The following is a 25,140-nucleotide window of genomic DNA, read 5'->3' as shown; positions in this document are numbered from 1 at the left end:
AAGAGAGAAAGAAGGACCCTTGAGTCTTGTCTGGTGTCCTTCTCCAAGAAGAAGAATGATCAGGAGCCTGACACGGGCTGTTGGTGAACACCTGCATAGTTATGTGATCAAATCCCTAAAGGCAAAGACATATGCATTTAAGATTTTGATAGATATTATTAAACTATCCTTCAAACATATTGCAGCAACTTATACTTTCACCAACCATATATGTGAGTGCCCATTTCTCCATGTCCTCGCTAGCACTGGGTTTTATCAAATTTTAATTTTTGCTAATCTAATAATATACAGATTTAACCTTGTTTTGCATTAATGGTGAGAGATTGAGCACATTTTCATATGTTTATTGGCCTTTTGTATTTCTCGCTTCTATAAACTGCCTGTTTAAATCCTCTACTCATTTTTCTCTTTTTCTTATTGATTTTTAAGACCTTTTTGTATGACAGAAAAATTAGTCTTGTCATATTTGTGGCAAACATTTTTGTAATTGGCTTTTACTTTGGAGAAGTCTTTTTTTCCATAGATATGTTTTTAAACGTTTATATAGCCAAATGCGAGGATTTTTTCTCTATGGTTTCCAGGCAGCTAGCTGCTTTAAACAAGTTTGCCTTCTAGTATGCACCAGTTATCTTTGAAGTTTCTGGAAGAACCAGCAGATATGTTTACAGAAGCTGAAACAGCAATCCTTGAAAAATCATGGAAAACTAGGGAGGGGCAAAAGGAGGTCAATAAATGTCCCAGTTTTCCAAAGAAGAGAGAGATTCCAGAAATGTTAGACAAATTAATTTTATGTTAGTTCCAAGTAAAATTGTAGACCTGACCATTAAGTAGGTAATCTGGGATCAATTATCAAAGGGTGTGCGGGCATCAGGAGCTGGCATGGGTTCCCCAGGACGTCATGCTAAACCTACTCAGTTCCCATGTTTGTCAGGGTCCTGGACAGATGAATCAGAAGATTACTGTAGACCTAAGACTTCTGGGTAGGGCATTTGATAAAGTCTCTCAGGACTTCCCTCTGGACAGGATGTGAGCCAGATCCATAGCTGGTTGAACAACTATATCCAAAGAGACGAATTAATTAATCAATATCAAATTGGAGGGCTCTCTAGAGGCTACAGAGCTTTCTCTGAACTTGACCATGTCTTGTTTAATGCTTTTATCAGTGGCTTGGATAAAGGCACAGAAGGCCACTTATCAGATTTACAGAGAACTCAGGCTGGGAGAGAAAGTTAATACAATGGGATGTTGGAATCAAGATACAAAAAGATACTGCCAGCTTGAAACAGCGTTAAGAGGGATAAATGTAAACTGCTGTGCTTTTTTTGGTTGGGGGGGTGGGGCAGTGTTGTGAATAAGTAGAGCTTGGGAGAGATATGGGTTAAAAGCAGTAATTTATGTGGAAAAGGACAGACAAATTCTAGATGTGCCTGGTTTGGAAGAAAAGTCTTGGGACCCTGCAGGGACTGGTTCCGCTGGGCTCCGTGCTGCCCTCACGGGGGGTGGTTCCAAGATCAGGACATTCACCTGGAGAAAACCCAAGAGGACAAGCTACTGACACTAACCATGGCAGGGCTGTCCTGAGAACAGAGAGCAGATGGAAGCCTTTTGGCTCCAGCTGGCTGAATGAGATCCAGCTGGTACATTGACAAGGAGGAAAACTGAGGCTCAAAGAGAAGAATTCTCTAAACAGCAGACAGCCCAGAAGTCAGAGATCCATGCCTGGGCTGGGAGCTCCCTGGCCACCTTCTGGCTCAGGTGCAAGGCTGGAACAGATCGCTTTGCTGTAGCTTTGGATTCTACCAAAGTTCAAGGTCACTTTCAAATGCAAAAGCAGCTTCTAGATTAGCCCCAGTACCCATCCCTGCTAGCTTGCCATCCCTAAACCCCTACGGGGTAGAAATCCTGGACCTCCCACTGTGCTTCTTAGACATACCCTCTCCTCCTTACCCCAGTCTTAGGAGTCCCCAAAACATTTCAGGGCCTGGTACTAGCTCAGTCACAGAGAAGAGGTCCTCAGCACCTGGCACGAGGTTCCATTTTTAGGAATTCTGAATTCCTCAGGAGAAGCAGGGCCCAGGCCCTCCCTGAGCAGAGCCTGGATTGGGGAGGCCTTGGGGTGGGGTTGGCTGGGAGGGGAGCTGACTTCTGAAAAAACTTGATCTTCTGTCCTTTCAGGCACCCCTTTCTGTGGCTGTGGGCTAATCACATCATATGACACTGTCAAGGCCCCAGAAAAGGTTAGTGTCCAGGGTACATCACGACCTTCAGAATTACCTGGTCACAGGAACCACACACCACAGATTCCCTAAGTCACCCCCAGGCACAGCTACCTGGGCACATGCTCAGTCCACCATGCCAGCCTTGGGGCTCCCGACCCCCATCACCCTCACGGATATGTTTGAGGACATGGCCAGCGAGGAAGGTCCCGTTTGCCCAGCCAGCTTCTGGCCCTGCATTTCACATGCCCGACATACACCACCTCCAGTCACTTCCGGCCACACAGCCACTTCCTGCCACACTCAGCAGCCCAGAGTGCCCTTTCAGGGGAAGAGCAGCCCAGCTGCCTTATCTCCCACCATCATTTGCATCCTCCACTGGCATCTGCTTCCTGCTTCCTTCCCTCACTCCCACCCTCCCTCTCTGCTACTGTCCCTTCAGACCCAGGTCTGCTCCCAGCTCTGAAGTGACTTCCCAGTGCCCCCACCCCACCTGTGAGCTGGGGGGAAGGGTGCTGAGGATCTTTCCAGGTTCTTCTTTGACTCCTTTGCCTCAAGCTTTCAGAATCTCAATTTTCTCTATATAAAATGATGATCTTTCAGATTTCTTCTGCATCCAGCATCTAATAACCTCGCATTTTATACACTTCCGCAATTCCAAAATCCAAATTAAAAATGGTCTGCATGTATGACGAGCCTACCACATGCCCGGCTCTGTGTGTCGTTCAGACCTCTGGAAACACTGGGACCTGGTAGTGTTAGCCCAAGGGGAGACCGAGGCAGCGCTGAGAGGTTATGTAACTCGCCCAAGGTGAGCGAGCTGGCCCATGGCGAGCCAGGACTGAAGCCAGGTGGTGGTGTGGCTCAGGGTCCCCACCCAGCTCCCATGTCCCAGCATGGCTCAGGCTGCCTGAAGATCCCAGAGCTCTAGACTTCCACCTTATTTGTGCTGATCAGGATTTGGGGCCTACAGGATAAAGAAAACTCTTCTGCCCTGATAGCCCCAAGCTCAGAGGAGTGACGATGCCCCACACTGTCAGCCAAGTCTCTGAGGAGCCCCCCAAAGCCACTGCCCACCCCAATTTATTCCAAGGACAGGCTAACAGGAGATGGTCTTCCTGTGCAGTAGGAGGGATTCTGGTTAGGCAAGAACGTTTGTTTAAAAAAATGATTTCTCATTTTTGTTGAAGTTAAACAATCAGTACCGATCGGCTGTGCTGAGGACAGCCTTGTCCTTGAGCCTCACCCCTCAGTCCAGCTGCCCAGAGGCTGCCACGTATAATGCTTCTAGTTGTTCCTTCAGGTAGTTCTTTCATCTTTCCAGATGAAATGTTTTCGCAGCTATTTCTTTCTGATTTTAGCCATTTTCTATTGACTTGGACCAAGGATTTCTGACAGGATGTACACAAGTGCCCCCGGATCAGGGTGGGAGGCAGGGAAGAATGCCTTTTCCTAGAAGAGAGGGGTTGGGGGGCCAGGCCTAGGGACAGGGGATGGCCTGTATTTTGTATAAAGGGGCAGCCGTGCTAAGAGGCAGGGGACAGCCTTCCAAGCCTGAGGCACCTACGGTTCCAGGACTTCATGAGCACGTCTCTCTCCAAGGCCCTAGGAAGCAGGAACCGACGGTTCACTGGCATCCCCTCTCCTGAGCTTAGCCCCTGGCACATGTGAGGGCTCAGGACACTTGGCTGCGATGATTATCACAGGTTCCCCTGGAGGCCCTGCAGCAGGGAGTCAGCTAGATCCGAGGTGAGACCCCTGCTCTGCTGCCTGAGGTTCTGAAAAGAATCAAATGTCCAAATTGCCTCTTACAGTTTACAAAGCACTCTTACAACCACCCTGCGCGTTATGCATCGACAACATTCCAGCCTGAGAATGAATTAAATGTGGCTCAGAAGTCCCACAGCTGGAAGGCGCAGAACGGGCCTCGAAGACCAGGTCTTCGAACTCATTCCTCTGTCCCAGGGCCCCGTCCAGCCCCAGCTCCCCACACAGAAGTGGGTTTTGAACGGAGCCTGCTCAGAGCAGCTGCCAAGTCGTGCAGGGGAGGATGCCACCTGTCCTTCAGACTGACGTGAGACAAGGGGCTGGCCGCCCCCTCCTCGTTCGCTTGGAGTTGTCAGGAGCCCCCCTGCATGGTCACATAGCTCTCATGGCCAGGCCCTCATCCCCGAGATCCAGGTTGGGCCCAGCTCACCTGTGAGAATCGCTCTCGCAAGTACCCACCTCTCAGGGAAACACCTGTAAATATTTGGCCGTCGGTGGGCTGGGCTGTGTGTCTAGGGCCACGTCCAGAGGCGGGTGTGGGCTCTCTAGCCTTTACGCAGCCTGTATGCCGACAGGTGTGTCCAAGCAGCTGCTTGGCCTGAGGCGTCTGAGCACTGGCGCCTGAGACTGCTGGGCGGGGCCGGTCCAACGCTAACGAGCGAGGGAGGAGCCCGCGCAATGGCCCCGCCCACCAGCTTCGTGCACGGAACAAGCTCCCAAATATGGCTGCCGCCAGTGTCTGTCGCCAGTGTACTGCACTGCACCCCTTCCCCAGGAGGCTCTCCGAGACCAGCAGGTAGGTCCGGCCCAGGCTCCTATCAAATGACTGCTTTTGCCCTGGGTCCCGGTGCCCGTGAGAGTTTGTGTGCGCCCTCCAAGAGTGGAGTCTCTGTTTCCCCCAGTCCTGTGGGTCTGCCGCAATTAAGCCCCACTGGCCTTCAAAGCCAGATGCTCTGGGGGCTTGTCTTCCTGGTTCCAGACTCCCCTCCTCCCCCCCACAGCAGGCTGGGGAGCCTGACATGGGGCTCAGAACTCTAGCTCCTGTAGGAGAACCTCTGCAACATAATTATTCTCCGGTTTGTGGGTCGCTCACCCCCCGGCGGTATGGGACTTGATTATATCGCGAGTCTGCCCTTCCTACCCGTCTCGTTGTGGTTCCTTCTTCATGTCTTTAGTTGTAGAAGATCTCTTCTGGTAGGTTCCAGTCTTTTTCATTGATGGTTGTTCTGCAGAGAGTTGTGATTTTGGCATGCTCGTGAGAGGACGTGAGCTCAGGGTCTCCCTTCTCCGTCATCTTGGCCGACAGACACCTGTCTAAAAATGAAATTTCAGCCAAATGTCCAGATGTTTCCGAATAGCTATTGTGCGCTGGGCACGCCAAACATCTGATGGCTTGAACTACCGCATCCACATGGCTGGGGTACAGCCGCCCTCAGCCTGTCATCTATGATTTTCTGTGACAAGATCCCGGGTGGGGGGCTCCATTTGGGTCCTGAGGGCTGCAGGTCTGGGAGGGATTTTACGCACATGGCGCACCCTTGCCTCCCTTCAGCCCTTCAGAGGAAGAAGGCTCTGGTCATCCTGTGGCCCTTCCCCTGCCCTGCTCCCACTCCAGGTCCAGCAGGGCAAGGACCATTTAGTGCTAGTTTTTGGTTGGTTCTCTCTGGAGGCCCAGCCAGCACAGGCAGATGCTTGGAGCAGGTACATCCAGAAGCATGAAGGTAAATCAATGTCCCATTTGTCCGAGGACTCAGACTTTCCACGTCTTAGAGATGAGCATTCCACAACCACCAGACTGCCTTGTTTAGAAGGGAAACTGGAGGCCCAGAGAGGGAGAATCCATTTCCCATGACAGAGCCTGACATTCCCGCCCCCCCGCCCGCCATTGTGCTCAGCCTTAAGCTGCCTCCTGGCTCTGGGGAGGGCGCCCCCCACCCCGGCTGAGCCTGGAACCTGAAGGGTAATTTCCTCCACCATCTCTCCCAGCACCCCCAGCAGCACTGGACAGCTGGAGTCCCAGGGAGCGGCTGAATCCATCACCCGGGTCAAAGACGGGGCCTGGGGTATGTGTTAAAACAAGAAAACCAATCAGAGCTGAAAATGAAAGGCAGTGGAGGTGTGAAGCGAGAATGGAGACTGCCAGATGGGACGCTTGGGTGGCTTGTGGCCCGTGCGGTCGGGTAGCCGCTGCCCGCACACCTGCCCCCAGCAGGTGTGGACCCTCCTCGGTGACCCGCTGTTCTAAGAAGAGGTGGCCAGTGGGAACCATGAGCCTGCCTGTCTCAATCTAAAGAGCAGGTCTCCAGTCCAGGGCTGAAGTGACGAGGGAAGGTGGGAGAAAATTTCCATATTTATTAGTCTGTCAATCCTCAGGCACCTCTCAAAGTCAGTACCCAGATATTCCCTGTTGTGATACCCAGGCTGAGACAATCCTCACTCATCAAGAGTGATCTGGGGTTCTCGGAGACAGAGTCCGGGGGGCTTCTGGATTCCAGGCTCCAAAACTCCCTCCCCATCAAAGCTAGGGGTGGGTATTGTGTGGGTACCGGGTCCAGGGAACAGGTGGTGAATACCGACCAAGCACGTGTCCCAGGCCCGGTCCACTTTCATTGAGTCCAGTGTCACACTTGTGAGAGAGAGAGTATTTTTGTGCCCACAGACTGGAACTCCCAGTGCTAAAGTGATTGTCCAAGGTCACAGACCGTGGAGGGACAGAACAATGAGTGGGAAGCTGGGGGTCGCTGGAATAGACTCCCTGCCAGGCAGCCGGTCTCATCCGGGCCATGACCACGGTCCAGGTCTTCCTGAGGGGCCAGGCCCTCCACGTTCAGTGCCTGGAGCAGGCCCAAGCACAGTGTCCCCTCAACAAATACTGACAGAGCGCCTACTGTGTGCTGGGCACACGGCCATAGTGGAGGCAACAGAGTCCTGTCCCCATGGACATTACCACTTAGAAGAGTATAAAGCACCGAGTCCTCCCCTTCGTGTCCCCTCATTACCAATACCCCACGGTGGGACCCCGTCTCAGGACACAGTGTCTCAGGACACAGCATCAGAGAAGCCTAGATCGTCGGCCCCAGCTACTAGCTGCCCACCCGGATTACCACTCGTCCAAGATCCCATTTTACAGAAGGAGGAGGTGGGGTCCGCTGCACACAAAGGTGGGCAACGGAGCGGGACTGCCTCCTGAGGCCTCCTGGCCCCACTCCCCACCGGATCCCTTGGCCCATGAGGTAGCAGTGGGCCTGCTCTCTGCTTGTGCATGGCCGAGGGTTAGGCTGGCACTAAGGCAGCCTAAGTTCGAGGCAACTAAGGAGGGGGTGGGAGGGTCAGTAGGATGGGAGGCTGTACCCCAGGGGCAGGCTGTCGGCCTGGGTGGCCTGTGGAGCCCAGGAAACGAGAGAGTGGGCAGAGAGATGTGAGGAAAGCACATCCTGCTGGGAGGCCAACAAGAACAGGCGGGAGTCGGGGGAACTTGGATGCCAGGCTGGGCCGACAGGATGCCTGTCTTCAGGCTGGGGGGCGGGGTGGGGGGAGTTGTAGTGGGCTCCGGGCTCTCAACCTTGCCCTGCTCAGATCTCCAGACAAGAGAGCAGAGCCAGGTGGCACGGTCAGGCTGACAAGGTGACCGCCTGCTCTCGGAGGAGGGGAGCAGCTAGCCCAGGCTGAGCCTTCGCTTCCCCTCTGCCTGGCCACCTCGGCTGACATGCCCAGTTGCTCCGCTGGCCTTGGGCTCCCAGCAAAGCCTGGGAGAGGACCAGCAGCCGCTCTATTAACACACAAAGGGTGGCCCGCAGCTGCTGACACCGGGTTAATTAAATCTATCTCCCCATCAGTTCTCATTCAACTACTATTGACGGCCATTAGATGGGTGATAGAGTGACAAGGAAACAATAATAGGCTTGTCTTAACCCTCACGCTGTGTGGAGAGGCAGCATTACGCTAGGGTCTCCCAGGAGAGTCACACTCCTGCTGTGGTCCACGGCTCCCTCCCAGGTTGACCTTGGCTCACCAGAGAGGCTGTTCCCCCACCATCTGGCAGCCAGCCAGACGCACCTCACTTTTCATTTTGAAAATTCCCCCTGGGCTTCTCCTCTGCACCAAGCTGACAGGTAGAGAAGACCATGGCCAGGCTTGGACTGCCCCTTCTCCACACTCCACACTCAACCCAGCCCTTCCTCTGGCAAGTCAAGTCCATCCAAGGCTGTTCCCTCTTAGAAGCCTCAGGCCAAGCTCGGCTCCCATAGCCCTGATGGTCCCGGCCACCCAGTCCCCCACTGGCCCGCAGAATAATGCTCCTCCAAAGATGTCCACATCCCAATCCCTGGGACCTATGACTGTTATCTCACACGGCAAAAGGTACATGGCAAATGAGATTAATTTAAGGATCTGAGATGGAGAGATTATCCTAGATTATCCCGGAGGGCCCAGTATAATCACAAGGGTCCTTACAAAGGAGAGACTAACGAGACAGAGGAGATGTGACAACAGAGGCAGCGTCAGACATGTGCAACGTGAGAAAGGCTGCACCAGCCATTGCTGGCCTTGAAGATAGAAGGCCACAAGCCAAGGAATGCAGGAAGACTAGACACTGGAAAAGGCAAGGAAACGGATTCTCCTCTGGGGGAGCGGCCCCACCAACACCTTTGTTTTAGCCCAGACAGAACAATTACAGACTCCTGACATCTAGGGCCGTAAGAAAATTAATTTTTGTTTTAAACCACCAAGTTTGTGGTCATTTGTTACTGCAGAAGTAGGAGAGTAACACCCATTATGCCCATCCTATGCTCTGCCTACAGCTGTGTAAGCCACACCAATTCACATTTCCCTGCCTTCACACATGCTGTGCCTTCCACCCGAGGAGCCGTCCCTGGCTAGTTGCCAAAGTCTTACTTCGAATTTCTACCCAGCACCTCCTCTGTGAAGCCTTCCCTGATTTTCCCTCTGCGTGGACAGCTTCATACATCCCGTGCCTCCACTGTACTTGCACATTCCTCTCACTGCGTGCTGCTCAGTTTTGTATTCAGTGTGAACTCCTTTAGCAGGGAGTTTTATCCACTTTCATAAGACCTGATCCTCTCACACATGGCAGTTCAGTAAACAGTCGCAAAATGACAACTGTAGGATGGCCTGGTCGGTTCTGTGCTGTATACAGAAGCAGTAGAGCAAGGTGGTTGAAAATGAGTTCATGCCAATTTTATATCAAGTTAAAAAAAATCAAATATTAAACCTTAAATATTCATGCTGAAGTATTTAGGGGAAGTATACAAATATACACAACTTATTTTTAAACACATCAAAAATAAGATGGGGGACTTCCCTGGTGGTCCAGTGGCTAAGACTCCACGCTCCCAATGCAGGGGGCCTGGGTTCGCAGCCTGGTCAGGGAACTAGATCCCACATGCTGCAACTAAGAGTTCGCCTGCTGCAACTAAAGATCCCGTGTGTCGCAAATAAGACCCGACACAGCCAAAATAAAAAATATATGTAAGATGGGAATGCACAAATAAGCGATAAAAACAAGCTTAGTGAAATGTTAATAGTGTATCGACGTTCCCTGTAAAAGTCTGTCAGCTGGACTATGTTTGAATTTTTTTCACTGGGGAAAAACGTATACACCTATGATGATTAATTCTGTGTCAACTTGACCAGGCTAAGGGATGCCCAGATAGCTGTTAAAACATTGTTTCTGGGTGTATTCGTGAGGGTGCCTCTGCAAGAGATTAACACTTGAATAGGTAAACTGAGTAAAGATCTCCCTCATCAATTACAGTGGGCATCATTCAACCCCCTGAGGGCCTAGATAGAACAAAAAAGGCAGAGGTAGGTCTGCTTTGCTCTCCACCTGACCAGAGACATCCATCTTCTTGTGCTTAGGCCCTCGACTCAGACCAGGACTAACATCAGCAGCACCTGCTGATGCTTCTCAGGGATTGCAGTTTGGGCTGCAACTCTACCAACGGCTTTCCCGAGTCTCCAGGTGGCAGATCATGGGACTCTTCAACCTCCACAATCATGTGAGCCAATTCTTTATAATAAGGATCTATATCCTATTGGTTCTGTTTCTCCAGAGAACCCCAATACCCTAGAACTAGACAGTCTAAGATCATATCTTGCTTCTGCCACTTCCCAACCATATAAACTTAAGCAAATTACTTAACTCTTCCAGGCCTGTTTCCTCATTTATAAAATGAGACAATAGCACCTTCTGTGGTGTTAGCTTGAGGACTCAATGAGTTAATGCCTGTGAAGCACTCAGGAGCACCCTAAGTGCTCAGTAAATCTTAGCTCTTGTGGTCATCTCTTGATAAGCCCTACATTTCCTTCCTTGCCACCCTAGAAAGGTCACCAAATGACATGGCAGACACTTCGCAGCACCTTGGTGGCCCAGGAAGAGTTTCTATTGGGACTGGGGACAGAGGGGTGAGAAAAATATCTGCCAGTCAGCGTATTTTCAATCTGAATGAGGAGACTGAGTCTTTCCAACCTTCATGCCCAGGACATGCTGGACACTGCTGCTGCCTCCTTGGCATCAGGGCTGCCTTGGAGCTCTAGGCAAAGGGAACAGCCCAGCAACGTATAAATGCATCAGAGCGGCTTCTGGAAGTAGCAGCAGTCAGTGGAGTTAACCACGGCCCTATTGAACAGAGCATCTGAATTTCTACTAAGAGCCATGGGCTCTGTTGAGAAAAACTATGTTGGTGTGTGCTTGGAACAGTTTTACTTGAAATATTGAGAGTGGATGCAGGGGGAATGGAAACCCAGAGACCAACTAGGATGCTCCTGGAGCAATCCAGGGTAGACAGAGGCAGTGGTAGATGGGGGACTTATGTATGACTCTCCGCTTCCTGGTCTACAAAAAGGATTCTTATTCTTTAGCCTTTGCTCCAAGTCTGGCACATCCGGTTCACACCTGCTATTAAATTCAGTCAGGGGCCTTTTACCCCCAGCTCATACTGAGGTCCTTAAGAAGAGGAGTGATGTCAAATCCATCTGCATCCCGCAAACCTAAATAGGTACTTAGAGAGTAAGCAAACCCCTGCTAGGGTGAGAGGGGGACAAGCCTGGTGGGGTCCTGGTGCTCATGAGAGGGATGGAGGGAAGGAAAGGTACTGATTCTTACAGCTCAAGCTGCTTACAGCCCCCAGGAGCCCTAGAAGGAAGGTGTCAAGGCAAAGGACAGGTTCAGACCATTCCTCTCCTCTGGGTTTGGAAAAGGGTTGAAGGGTTGAGCCTCTTGCACCCAAGCTCTGAGCCATGCAGGCAAGGCACAGGTGAGAATAAGGCCTCTGAGTCAGAGGAGTGAGAGACACAGAACAATCAGGGGCAAGAGGGGCTTTGGCTTGGTTGAACTCCTGGTGGAGTTTCTCTAGGATAAAAGTGAAGGGCAGTCAGAGCATTGAGCCTGGTGGTCAAGGGGTTCCGAGCATAACCAGGGTGTGAGGTCAGCAGGACAGGGGTTGCTGAAGATAGCTTTCTTAGACCTTCCAAGACCAGTTAAGACCACTTACCCATAAAGGAAGGCTCATGAGCAGATCTAACCATGCTCTGACAGATGCTGCCTGTGTGTAGGTATCAAGAATAGACAGCAAATGAAGAGGAGCTGGCTTTTAAAAGGTAAGAGCTGTGACAGGTCATACAGGCTTAAGGGGACAGGCTGTGCCTTCAGCCTGGGGTAGTGCCTTAACCAAGGCCAAAGAACATGCATTAGAGTATCTTCAGTGTTGTCACACAATGGCTATATTGATCAGAAACACTAATTTAAGCCGAAAAGGAATTAAAATATATAGCCCATGTAATGACTCAGTCAGATAACAGGGATCAGCCAGAATACTCCTTCCTCCCCACCCCAGCCCCCAAAAAATCACAGCCTAGAACTGCTTCAAGATCCCACTGCTTTCACCTTCAAGCGTGAGCTATAAGATTAGCTGAGACAAATTACAGTTTCATATAAGACGCTGACACATCCAAAGGGCAAACATCTAGACAGAGGGCCAAGTTCACAGCAAGTCATCCTTAAATGTTCACTTCAGTCCACCCCTTTTTGGTACCTACATCAACATCCACTCTTCCTATACTTCAAGGAAGTGTGATACAATTAATAGATACCCATTCTCTGGTCCCCCTAGCAAGGGGAGTATCCAAGTCAGCTATATTCTACTGTAATCCAATATAAGGTGATACTCAGTTTTATCCCAATCCTGTCATATTGTGACCTATGGACTAGAGTGTCAACTGTCCCCATGATACCTTACATAAGGGGGGAAACATAAGTCACTGCGATCGTTGTAAGGACATTTTACTAGAACAAGGCCATGGTTATTTGTGACCCATCTTCCAAAACAGACTTCATTGTTCCCTTTGCCTTCAGGAAACTTCAGCTGATTGGGTTATTTAGATGGTGGAACTGGGTTATTTAGATGGTGGATCCAGACCTTCATTACTGAGAATCATATTGTTGGTGGCACTGCTAGTAGGAGCTGCTGTGCTCTACTAACCCACCCAAGTACAAGGCGTTTTGGCAGGGGATTGCCTGGGTTGTGCCTGTACACCCCCTGCCTCTATTGCATAGAGTGATCTTGTTTTCTGAGACAAGATCACCCCAGACAACATTGTAAACCTGCCCCCAACCCACCTTTCCTGTTCAAAGTAGCAGAGAAGTGACTAGAGCTTGTCTCTACGTCTAGTTCAACGATACTTGTATTCTCTGGTAAAATCCTTTCTCTTTTAACTACTAATGCTTCTAACCTAGCAGAGGCCAGAAACCTAGGAAGGGGAAATTTAATGAATAGAACCTTTGTTACAGTGGGAGGCGCCACCTTCTTTTCCACCATTCAGTAACTGGATCCCAGCAGTCTGGCTATGAGGGAACCACCACCCCATTAGTCTCTGGTTTAGAACATATACCACAGCTTCTGATAGTATTGCAACCTCCCAGGCAGTGAATCCGAGGTAGCACAATGATGGAAGTTTCCATGGACTATTCCACAGTCCTATAAGGCTAGCTGCTTCTGGGAGGTGGGATGCATGCGAACACAAGAGGATTCCATGGGCTTCAGCCTATTGATTTACGCCAAGAAACTAGTTCCTTCATCAGATGCAGTGGATGGAGGATATTCAAGTTCGTGGATGCTTTTAATATACTGGGTGGGCAGGGAAAGGTATAATTCCTTGGATTTATCTGTTCTGGTAATGGCAAATAGCTCTATATGAGTCCAGTGAAGGGAACCCACCATCAGGTAGCTGACTGCTTTCCCAGGTTTATGTACTTTATCGGGGGGCTCAGGGTCGTTGTTGCTGGCAAGTTGGTCTCAGTATCTGCCAGTTCAGTCCATATGAGAAGTTGATCCATGCATGGCCTTGATCTCGCCCCCATACCGCTTCATTCATGAGTCCTTTAAGCAAGCACTGGGGTGCCTGAGGAAGGAGGCTGACCAATCAGAGGGCAGACCACCTAGCTCATCTAATTGAGAGCCTTCTCCAGAGTGGGGCCTTTGTGAGCATTCGCAAGGGATAGCGCCACATTTTGGATGTATTCTAAGAATTTTACCTGTGTACTTCTTCTTCCCTAAGCCTCCTTGTCACTAATCATATAATCTTGCTCCCAAGTCCATGGCTGGCAGTCATCGCCTTAACCTTTACAGGTCTGTGTAGATTTTTTAGACCATGTGCCCTTCCAGGCAAGAGATAAAATGGCCTGCCCAAAGTCCTGCCTGTCAGGAAGGCTTCCTTTTCTGTGGTCCTTCAAGGTCACCTTGAGTGGGGCTAGAACACTATAGCAGTCTATCCAGCTGATACTAGTATACTGTCTAGACTTGTATTTAGGTTTCTCTCCATGAGATAAGGATGGATTGAGGGATAGGTGGCATGTGTAGTCGTTATGTTAACCAACTACTCGTGTAATTTACATGTGTTCTTAAGACCTACCTGGACCTGCTCTTACGTAGAACTTCCATTTGGTGAACCACTGGGCATGCCCAATGATGGCTGGGTACATTACAGCTGGTTTGTTTAGACAGTCTCCACTTTCTACCAGGGACCAAATAGCAAGTCAAGTGCCACTTCAAGAACAGTTACTTGCAGAAGGCAGCCTCACTTTGCCCTAAAACCTCAGGAGAATCTCAGTGGATGCCCCTGTCAGGGCTTGCCAGGAGTTCCATAATGCATCCTGATTTGCTACAGACACTTGTACACCAACATTCTGCTGGATCCTGGGAGCCAAGGGGCAGAGCTACATCCTGCTCTGGGTGCCACTCAAAGCCAGCCTTTTTAGGTCACCGCTGAAACCGGAATACGGCACATGCTGTCTTCAAAAACCAAAAACAGCCCACCGAGTGTTATGCTTCTTACTGAAAGGATGTAAGGAAGGCCCAGCAGCAGTGTGTCCACTGAAGCACGGCTCTGGGTGACAGACCACTCCCTTTGAGTAGCATGAAAGGTGTGACAAGACCAAGCTGAGTGGTCGCTCGGCAGCTTAAAGCCCATTGTTCTCAGCCACTGTTCTGTTTCCACATGCCACAGGCTGTGAGAATCTCACACCTTCATACCAGCTGCATTATCACTGCCTTCAGCCCCAACTGGGCCAGAATGCAGTCCATTTCCTTTAAGGTCTAGGTCTTTGCCAGCCAGCCCAGCTTGCAATTCTCTCAGGCAAGATTCTTGGTTATAAGGCAACAAAAACAAAAACTTTGCCAGCCAGCCCAGCTTGCAATTCTCTCAGGCAAGGTTCTTGGTTATAAGTCAAGAGGGGGTATCCGAGTTTGCTTCCCTAATGGCAAGTGGGTGCTGCTTCCCACTGGGACCAAAACGGTAAAAATGCAGGTACAGGCAGAGGGACTCAGGCAAGCAGAAAAAGGAACTCATGAAGACTGGGAGTAGCCTGCAGGATCCTCAGGAGAGCTGGAGTCTGGCACACAGCAGACCTGTCTGGTGAGGATACCCCAGCCCCACCACTGAGTACTAGATGCTCTAGCCGACACTGCTGATGTGACAGACGTGGCCATCTCCAGTGCTGCCTGAAACTTGATCTTGTTGCAGTTGTCACAGTTAGCAGAGAGAAGGTTATCATCCAGAGTCCTTGAAGCTTTGCCTCCTTGGCTTCTATTCCAAATCCAGGGAGGGCACATCAATGGAGCCTTGGTCCCATGTCTATATTCTACCTGCAAGAGGTGGTATCCGACTTTGCTTCCGTAATGACAAGTGGGTGCTGCTTCCCCCTAGGACCAAAATGGTAAAAATCCAGGTACAGGCAGAAGGACTCAGACAAGTGGTGGTCAGAGACAGCCAGCATGGCTAGGTTCATCCACACAACCCTGACTTCCCCAGGTTTGGCTCTCACCTGTTCGCACAGGATGGAAGTCCCTTGCCGTCTCTGCCACTCGCCAGGGAGGGCCACAGTCCAGGCTTCAGACAGATGCTGTCCTACTGGTTTTTTGCCCTTGAGAATGCCCTTGTCCATAGAGCCACCGAGGGAACATCCCTGAAGCCAAATCACAGCCACCATCAGAAGGCAGCTTCCATGCCAAGGGCCTGGGCTGCAAGGCCACCATCACCAGGGTGCCGGGGCAGTGCCTGGCTCTGGGCAGAAAACAGGGTAAGCGAGAAAAGGAAGTGCTATTACAGCCTGGTTAGGATGATACCCAGTGAGCCAGGCTACAATGTTCAGCCCCGCTTCACCCCTGCCCTTCGTGACCATAGCGCTTCCCATTCCATCTGCAGTCCTTTTGCCACGGCCGCGTGCTAGTGCAAAAGCAGGGCTATGTGATATGTTATCTGCTACTCCCGGGTCCCATCTCTCCCCACCCCAGGCCATGGGTTCACATGGCCTCCTGCAACTGGAGGCTGCGGTATGCTGGCTCGTGCCCTCCAGGCATGCCTTCGTGGATGGGGAACAGGTGGCTCGTGTAGTCCGGGCCCTGATCTACTCATTCTTGGCCTCTAGCCAAACACAACTGCTAGATTTTTCTGTCCTTCACGTTGGCTTTGGCCCAAGTCTTCCTTCCATGTTTCCCAAGAATTCTGGAACCTATACAGGTAAAGCAGAGGTCAGAGCAATGGTCTTGGATATTGAGTCCAGGCCTCCCACCATGGTGATATTTGTGCTGAGATGGTCTTCTATCTTTTTAACACAAGACTCCAGCCCCTAGTGATGCTACTGGGTGCCCTTGGGACCTTACATATGGTGAATGGAAGACAATGTATGATGTAGGTCAGGGCAGACCAGTTAGATATATACAGAGACCCAAATTCCAGCGTACATATGGAATCTTTTACCTGAATAGATGTCCATGAGCTGTAATAAGGACACAGGGAAAGCTTTGGGCCACAGGTGAGAAGCCACTTCTGTTGAGTGTCAGAGTCTTGCTTTAGCACCAGGTTCACAGTCTCTGTGAAACTACTGCAGGTTCTCAGAGGGTTCAGGAGCCGAGTGTGTAGTCAGGTGTGAACCCACACTAGGGCTGCTAGTCCCGTGGGCGGAGGTGGCTTGGCCTTCTCAGCACATCTGTCTAGGGCCTAATGGCCTCAGCCATTGTGCACACCAGCCTGGTCGGATGGGTTCAGAGTTTGCTTGGACTCTACTTGTTCAGTCGCCTGCTTGTCCTAGATTCTACCAGAAGAACGAAGTCAGGAGCCACTCACAGGGAAGGTTGATGCTCCCAGGAAGAAATAAAGGGAGAGATCCCTGGTTCTCGTGTGGCAGTTTCATACCTGCTGGGAAGATCTTTTGGCTGCTCCATAGCAGTGACTGTGGAATCTAACGATCGTTCGGCATCCTGATGCTACGACCAGCTGCAGGACCACCACTAGTCAAACTGATGGATTGAGCTTTGCCAGCACGTGGACCAGGGGCCCGCAGCCAAGCCAGTGGTCTCCAGCTTCGATTCGAGCTCAGCTACTGATACAAGTTCTAGTTCAAACATAGACTGTTGACTTCAAACACCTTCTACAAAACTTCTAGGAAATTCTGCTTCTGGTGCCTTCTCATCACTGCCAGTGTTTCAGGCCAGGTTAGTTCACCCAGTGATCTTTATTGGGTTCCAAAGAAAGTCCACAAGTTGGGGGTATACAAGCTGAAGATGGCAGCACCTCCTTCCACCATCTTGGTCACCATCCTTAGGTCTGGCTGCCGTAGAGGGTTGGTTCTCCCAGCCCCAATCTCTTGCCTCCTGCTCACCCTCCCCACATACCCCCTTATCCCCTCTGAAAGCCTCAGGTTGGAGAAAGGCACCCCTGTGTTTGAGGGTTATTGTACTTGTGGCCTCAGCCTGATTTCAGGTGGGGCTGAAGCCAGGAGTGAGTGACGGCTTGGACAGGTTTACACTTAGAACTGCCCTTTGCTAGAAAAAGTCCCTGCTCTAGACCCCTGCTGTTAGGATTTCACTGTATCAGAGCAGACTTTCTAAGCAGCACTGATTTCCCTGCGGGGAGGTAGAGAGGTCAGGAGGCCATAGCACCCAGGAGAAATGCCTCAAGACTTCTCTCTACAAAGGTCTAATGCTAGTAGCCTATTTCCACCTCCTAGACTATTATATTTTAGTGCTTGGAAGTATGACTAGGACACCAAGTACTTCAACAAATCTCTGCTGGGGAACATGAGATGTTTAAATAGACCTGACTGTCCCAGTCTTGTCTGTGAGAGCCCCCTGGCTCAAGTTCTCCAAGGTGAGTTTCACTCTAGCAACCATGGATTATGCTATGATTCTATTATCCTGTGTTCTGTTCCATGCTCAGCCAGACCTCAGATCTATATAGAAAACTTAGAACTTCTAGTATACTGGTACCCTCTCAGCCTCTTGCCCTCCCTTCTCCAATTTCTGCCATTTGTGAACAAATTCTCCCATCCCCAGAAATGCTGCCTTGGTCCAGACAGATCCCAGAGATATCATCCCTTCCTTCTGCTTATCACCTACACTCAGCTGATGCCTTCCTGCTTGGGTCGTTGTTTCTACTTCAGCCTCAGCACATCCTAGGGCTAGAATTGCAAGAAGTCTGTGGAGGTCTTGTCTCCCCAGGGCTCTCCAGGCCTATGATGCTTGTTTCCTGGGGATGCTAGTCTAGAAGGCTAGAGGCAAACCAGCTTGTACCTGGAAGTAGATCCATGCTCAGTATTCCCAGCGTCTGTTCTCTTATACTTCCAAGACCATTCCTTTGGAGATATGGAAAGGGTGGGGAGGGTATAAGACTCAAAGTGATACCAGCCTGTACCCGCTGCCCCAACTATGTGTGATGTGCTTAGGACACCCTTAGAGTCTGGGCCAAGATCAGCCACCATACTAGCCCAGCACCCTCTGCATCTGGCCTTAGCCTCCCTTGCCAGCTCAGGCCAAGGGACCCAGCTGCTAGGGCCCCAGGCACTGCCTAATCCAGGGTCACAAGAAAGATTCACATGCCACTCCTGGAGAGCCAGTACCCCCAGCAAGGCTACAACTTTCTCTTCCTGCAAATTTAGGGAGCTTCAGTCTCACTCTTGGATAGAAAGGAAAGCTGTCTAGATGTGAAACTAGTACATTGGACTCACCCATGAACACAGACCCTCGTTCAAGGAGGAATCCTGAGGTCTGTACCATCATAGGACAGGTGCTGGCAGCAAAGCCAGAGGTGTAGACTGCCAGCAGGGGGGCCAGAGCAGCCTGAGGGGCAGGAGCCACACCAAAAGGTCAGAGGCAACAGGTAGGACATAGTCAAGAGCCCAGGTACTGGGCCACAAAGAGAATGTTAGGCAAGTCTGAGGACCGAGAGAGGAGAGAAAGATGAAGAAAGATGAAGGGCCCTGGAGAACATACCTCATGGGCAACAGGGAATCGGGATGGGCCCTGGTATAGAGAGAACACTGTGGTACAGGAAGGCAGCCAAAGGCTTGATCCAAGGGCCAGGGCTCCTACCCAAAGCAGGCAGGAGCCAGAAACCTACACTGGATGGACCTCTAGCAACCCAAGGGCAAGTTCAAAGGGGAGGTATGTATGGGAGAGAATAGAGGGGAACCAGCAAGGCTGTGTAGAAGATGAAAACCTAAGCTATGTTTCCCCTCTGAGAGAGATCCTGTCGTATACAATGTGCATTTGTTGAGCAGACACAGCCCTGTGAGCCAGTGGGTACCTGAGTATACCTGCTTCTAATCAGTTCAGCTGGGGGGCACCCAGCCCCAAAAGAAGCTATGCAAGGTGCCTGCAGCCCTAACTTCTGCACAAGACCTCTGCTAAGAGATGCTCTTCCCTGGGGAGAAATGCAATTCTGAGCTCTGAATCAGAGGCAGAGCTTCCTTGTAAGCTTCCCATGCCAAGTGCAGGCTATACCTGGCACAGCCCAGGGATGTCACATACTACTATGACCTGTCATTCATTACACTGAGCTCTGTAAAGGCAGAGACTGGGCTCTCTTACCCCCCAGGCCATGACAAAGCTGATGTCCAGTAGTGTGTGTGGAGTTTTTAATAGAAGAGAGACCCCCCCTCAGGAAGTTTCTCAGGTCTAAGAGACAGGCTGGACCCTAGGTGATGTGTTCTAGGGTGACAGACTTGGAGGGTCTGTGGGACAGATGTTTAAGGAGGCTTCCTAAGTGACCTTGGCTGTTCTAAGGACAGATCCTAAGCAGAGTAAGGCAGGACAGAACAGCTCCTGGGATAACTATGGCAGGACAGTGGTGACCAGGCCACGGGCCAGTTCTGGTCTCTGTCCAAGGGAGGATGAAGTGCTTGTCTGCTGTGATCCAGAAGACCCCTGTTCAAGGGGTATCCTTGAGGTCCCATCTTCTCTAATGGGACCAAGAAGCAACAGTATTAAGGGGGCTTTGGCCTCCTCACGATTTCTACTAACATCAGGCATGCCGTGTGCACAGTCTACTGCTTAGGTTGATATTCCACATACACAGCTGCATGATAAATATGACAAGCTCTCCCCACGTAAGAATTCTAAAGTAACTCCTGGGGCCAAGAGTTCTTAGGAGACATGACCTGGGAAAAGAGGCAGGAAGGAGAGAGGCTTACATAAGTGAATCTAGTGGAGGGGTGGGCCCAGACAAGTTCCAGCCACATTTATTACTATCAGCCAGAACCTGACCCACATGACTAGGGTGAAGGGAAAACTGAGATTAAATTAGGCAGATTTAGACCTTAGACTGCCCCATCCACTGGATTATGAGCAAACTGCAATAGGTGAAAATTAGGGCTCAGAGGCAGAAGAAGCAAAACAGCTTTGAAGAGAAACCAGCAGCCCAGCTGGGACCCTAATGGAGCTCACCAGGCAAGTTCCAGTGCCTGGCGTAGCTGGGAGACAACACACAAGCAGGCAGAGTGCCCGGATGCCAAGAGCTGTGGCCGCCATTACCCTCATTTCCATGGTTGGCAGGAACAGAGGCCCCAGGTAGAAGGGAAGGCGAACGAGTTTGATAGAACCAGGAAGAAGGCTCTGAAGACAAGTTTCCACATACAGCATTGAGTGGGTCAGGAGCCAGGATGCTCATAGCCGGGGTCCCCAGATGCCACTACCTGCTGCAGTTAATTCTGAAGAGATGGGAAATGAGCGAGAAAAGCCATTGGGTCAAGTCCTGAACCACAACTGAAATAAGGCCCCGTTTTCCATCTAGATTCTAGAACAAGCAAGTTCTCCCCCTACCTTGGCTCTCAGGGAGCCACACACCTGGGAGGTGAACTGAGGGGGATATCCAAGGCGGTTCCCGGGCATCCTGGGGATACCTGCCTCAGCCTGTGGCATCCTTCCCCGGCCTCAGATATCCACTGAGGCAGATCCTAGAAGGCTTCCGTGGAGTAAGGTCAGCAGCCAGCTTCTAACTAGACCCTCTATACAATTAACACAGTGACAGGAACTGAACAAGAGCAACAGAAGGGAAAGGTGAATGCAAACACTTGTTTCTCAGGAGACTTATTTTATCAGACAGCGTTCACTATCTTCAGCTTATGTGCTGCTGGACACTTTCCATAATTAGAGTCTAGTTTCTTTAGAATTTAGAATCCATCTCTACCCTCTGACGTTCTCTAATTAGATTTTTTTTTTTTTAAAGACACAGCTGAACAGCCCATTCTCCATCTCACTTAGTCTGCCCCAATCTGATAGTCCACCCCTATCTTGATATTCTTCCTAAGGCCTCCAGTAGCCTACAAGTAGCTTATCCCCTACGGACACTTCTGTCGTCATCTCTATTGCTCCGTCTCCAGCTATAAACCCTGGACAGAAGAGGTGACAGAGTTTACAGGATTCCTTCTTAGTCCTGCTTCTCGGCTTGTAGTCTAATTTGTTTTTGCCTCTAAGGAACTAGAACGATGTCTCAGTTGATGTCACACTGTGGACCTAACGACAACCACTAGATGACCAAAAGCTTTTTTTCTGCTTCTCTCCTTTAACCTGGTTCTATCTCCTAAGAATTTCTTGAACCCATCTGTTTCACTCTGACTCCCCAAACCTGTTTCCCTCACCCCCACCCTCTCACCTGAGGAGCTACAACTTTCTAAGAGGTCACTAGCACTTCATGCCGAAGTCCCAGCCAGGCTCTTGTCTGTAGGCCTGAGTTATTTTTAAAGATAGTCTGATCTAGTCACCAGCCTCCTGCCCTTGCTTAAATCCCTTTTATGGGATCCTAACTTTCTAAGGGCACACAATGGAGCCTTCGACTCAGCCTAAGAATCCCAGCAAGGTCTGACACTGGCTGAAGCCTCTATTGTCAACCCTGGCCATCTTTTCCGAGTTGGGGTCATACCAGCTCTTTATCTGGAATCCATACGCCTAGATACCTTTAACCTTAAGTCAAAAACAGTTAGCAACCCAATTCTGACAAGGCACTGACTGAGAAACACTTGGAAATTATGGAATTGCTACAAGATACTCTGTCCTCATTTCTTCAAATAAACTTACAAGACTAGGCACTTAAGCATCCAACCCTATCTTCCAGGGAGTCCTGGGGTCTGAGGAGACTAAGACAGCTCCTTCCCCAATACCACCTTTAGTTTCTCTGCATCCCATAGTGTTCTACCTGGACTTTGGGAAATTTTCTACTTCTTAAGTGCCCTGGGGCCTCAGAGCTATAGGAGTCCAATGGGCAGCTGGCCTAGAGGTACCATGGTGTGGCCACAGGTCAACAATTAGAACGTGTTTATGAATCCTACCTGGTTGGTTTGGGGCCATCCTCGAGGCCTGACAGGGACACTAGGGAATCCCTTGAACTCAGTTCATTTTCCCCAGTCACCACTACACCACCCCACCCCCAATAAGCCAACTGCAAATGTAGTCATTCAAGATAAATATAATTATTCTACTATATACCATGTTTAGTCCCCAGAGAGATTAGCATGTCAGGCCTCCCAGTCAGGCCAAGTCTTATTCTCAGACATGGCACCTGAGGTGTCAGGTGTATATAAAAGTGGTGGGAAGCAGGTGGTGATGCCTCTGGACTTGTCTGTACATTCAGTCCTTATCCCAAGCCAGCCTCGAGTCTCTTCTTCATAGCCCCCAATGCTGCCTTTTTCTTTCTTTCTTTCTTTTTTTTTTTTTTTTTTTTTTTTGCTGTGGGGCTGTAGCTCCTTCTCCCCTCAGATCCCTGTGTGTCACTGACTTAGACATAATACGGTTTTTAGCTAATATCAGCTCCAGTTTCTCTCCTGTTCACCTCCAACCCCGGGACAGGCTCCTCGTATTTTAGTCAGAAGCACCTGTAATGGAAGGCATCTTCCAGAATCCAGGGCTGCCAGCTGACTTCCAGATGGCAGTTTCTAGATGGACTTGTCCAATTCTTGCTGCCTTGACTCTACACCCGGTACTATAGAAGAGCTGACAACTTAGTAAACAGACTCCTTGTGAAGACTTCCAGAACTATGCCTGTGGCCAGGCACCTGCTGGGCAGCCTCAGACCTTACCTATGCCCTCGACAGCCTCAAGATCCACTCAGGAGTTGGAGCCCCCCTGGATGATAACTGTCAAACCTGGCTGTAATGGAAGCAAGGGATGATAAACTGACAGAATTTGAGCAGGCTTGAGCCCTGGGAACCCACCCAGGCTGCCCAGCTCCCCTAGCCTGGGAGTTACGAGAAGAGAGGAACCCAGAAGAACATACAGGAGAGAAAAGTATTCAGACACCCTGCTCTGTACTACTACTGGCTTTGGTCACCAGTCAGGTAACTCTAATTCAGGGGGTGTCAGGAAATGCTACATGGAAACGGCCAGAAGGACCAGGACAATTGACTCCCATACATACAGAGCAGGGCAGAGAACCAGGTGTCCAGATGCTCCCCTGCTGTATCCTCTCCTGCCCCCCACCGCCCGGCCCCCGCACCTGGGGTAAAGAACAGACTCAAAGGAGAAGAGTGAAAAGCTGTCCCCACAGGCCACAGAAGACATGCTGAGGGAGCAGGGCTCTGCACACAGGGAAGGAAGAATGAGGCAAGAGCCCAGCACGTATCCCTGGCCCTGCAGGCTGCCATGTCTTCTAGACCAGCGAGGTCCCCAAGTGATAACCCCAGGAGCCTCACTGCAATTCCTTGCCTCCTAGGGGCTGCTTAGTACTGGCCTAGGGTGGCCTCTGGGGCAGCAGAAGCCTACCCCTTGGTAGGCTTATCAAACCTCAGCCACTCTGAGTCTCGGGAGTTCTCCCCAGGAAAGCACCTCTGCCAGCTTACAGGTGGGCCAGGGGGATAGAAAGACACCCAGTGGCAAGTTAGGAGAGATTTAGAGTCTTCACCCCTGATAAGGTCAAGCCACCAATACAAACGGGCAGCAGATCGGTTTGAGCTTCTATGATTGGAAGAGTCCACAAGTCTATGTAAGTGCCAGAGAACCAGATCAACACCTGGTTAAACCCCCATATACTGCAGAAGGGTAGAAGCAGCAACACCAAAACATTAAGTGGATACTGAGTGTTGGTTTCCCACTGTTTTTGTTTTATGTGTTCTTGTGGCAGAATGTTCAAATGCTTCCCTTTAAAGTTCTAGTCCAAGATCTAGTTTTGTACTTTCTAATAAGATGTCATCTTCATCTGCTAAGTGTAGGAAAAGAGTTCTCTTACTAGCTTGAGAATTCTATGGAAAAAAAAAAAATCAGTAGTGTTCTAGCTTCAGTTTGTACCAAAGTAGAGACAGTCTGAACTCTCCTCCAGGGGGTGGCCTAAACAAGTAAGAAGTGAGACCTTGGGAGAACAAGATCACATGGTATCTTACCAGAAGTAGAGGGAACAGCAAGGTGTTGAAGCTCTGAACACAGCCTGGGCCCTACAGTGACAGCTCTGGAGATCTGGATTTGTCCCAGGAGCAGCAGTGGCTGTCACAGCCGAGGCAGAGATGGGCAGTGACGGAGTTGGTTGGGAGAGTATTTCCCAGTCCATGGGGTACATGTATCAGTCCAGGTAATGCTAAGTTATGGTCTCGTAACTCAGTTCTAGATGGCTTGACACAAAGGTTTATGTCTGGCTCAAGTCTCATGAGGGTAAGGTGGTTTGTGCAAGGCTCTCTTCTTAGTACAGGCCCAGGAATGACAGGTTCAGGGTCACCTCCACACAAGAACATGGGGAAAGCACACCTACCCCCCTAATGCCCTGGACCAGAAGTGACATCATTTCCTCTTCCATCATGTCAGTGAGGTAACTCATGTGACCTGTGGTGCATGGCGACAGGGAAAGAGGGCATGCAGAGAGTCACTGAACATAACTGACAGCAAGATGCCCAGTTCCTGTCACAGTCACTGCAGGTTACACTAACAGAAACAGCATCACTCCCACACTGGCTGAAGAATTCTTTGAATGAGAACAGCCCTTGCCCCACCCCCCTCCCTGGCCAGTGGAGGATAGATGCCAGCAGTGGCCTCACATGTTGAATTTTACTGTTACCTTTATTACTAAACATATTAGCACAGAAGGACCTTTGGGGGCCAGCAACATTCAGGAACAGCCTTGAATATGGATGGCTCAAAAAGTCAATCCGTCCCTTTGGGCACAAAGTCACCATCAGGGCAAGGCCTACCAGAGGCTTTGGCATAGTCTAAGATGCTACCTCGTCTTCTAGGAGCATCTGCTCTCAGCAATCTCCATGACTGCGGTTCTCACCACAACATCAGAACGTGAAGGTGGAGTCAAAAGGGCCAGCCTTGGATGCCCCATGGGTGCTGTCAGCGTCAGACCCGCATAAGCCACAGCAGGTCTGAGTAAGATTCTAAGATCCGCC

At 50.4% G+C, this 25,140-nt stretch overlaps 1 protein-coding gene across 1 annotated transcript in view; it reads left to right on the top strand.

The window, feature by feature from the left end:
• Window positions 1–4,661: 4,661 nt before the first annotated feature.
• Window positions 4,662–25,140, top strand: part of LOC130705015 (cadherin-23-like) — a 157,724-nt gene continuing 137,245 nt past the window's right edge. The window contains 3 exon segments of the mRNA XM_057530605.1: window positions 4,662–4,779; window positions 5,970–6,046; window positions 15,444–15,576. Of these exon segments, the coding sequence (XP_057386588.1) occupies window positions 4,662–4,779; window positions 5,970–6,046; window positions 15,444–15,576 (328 nt within the window).

Source organism: Balaenoptera acutorostrata, chromosome 16 (assembly GCF_949987535.1).
Source record: "Balaenoptera acutorostrata chromosome 16, mBalAcu1.1, whole genome shotgun sequence".
NCBI lineage: Eukaryota > Metazoa > Chordata > Mammalia > Artiodactyla > Balaenopteridae > Balaenoptera > Balaenoptera acutorostrata.
Note: the sequence above shows the minus strand (reverse complement) of the source record. Positions and strands in the feature narration are given on the sequence as shown.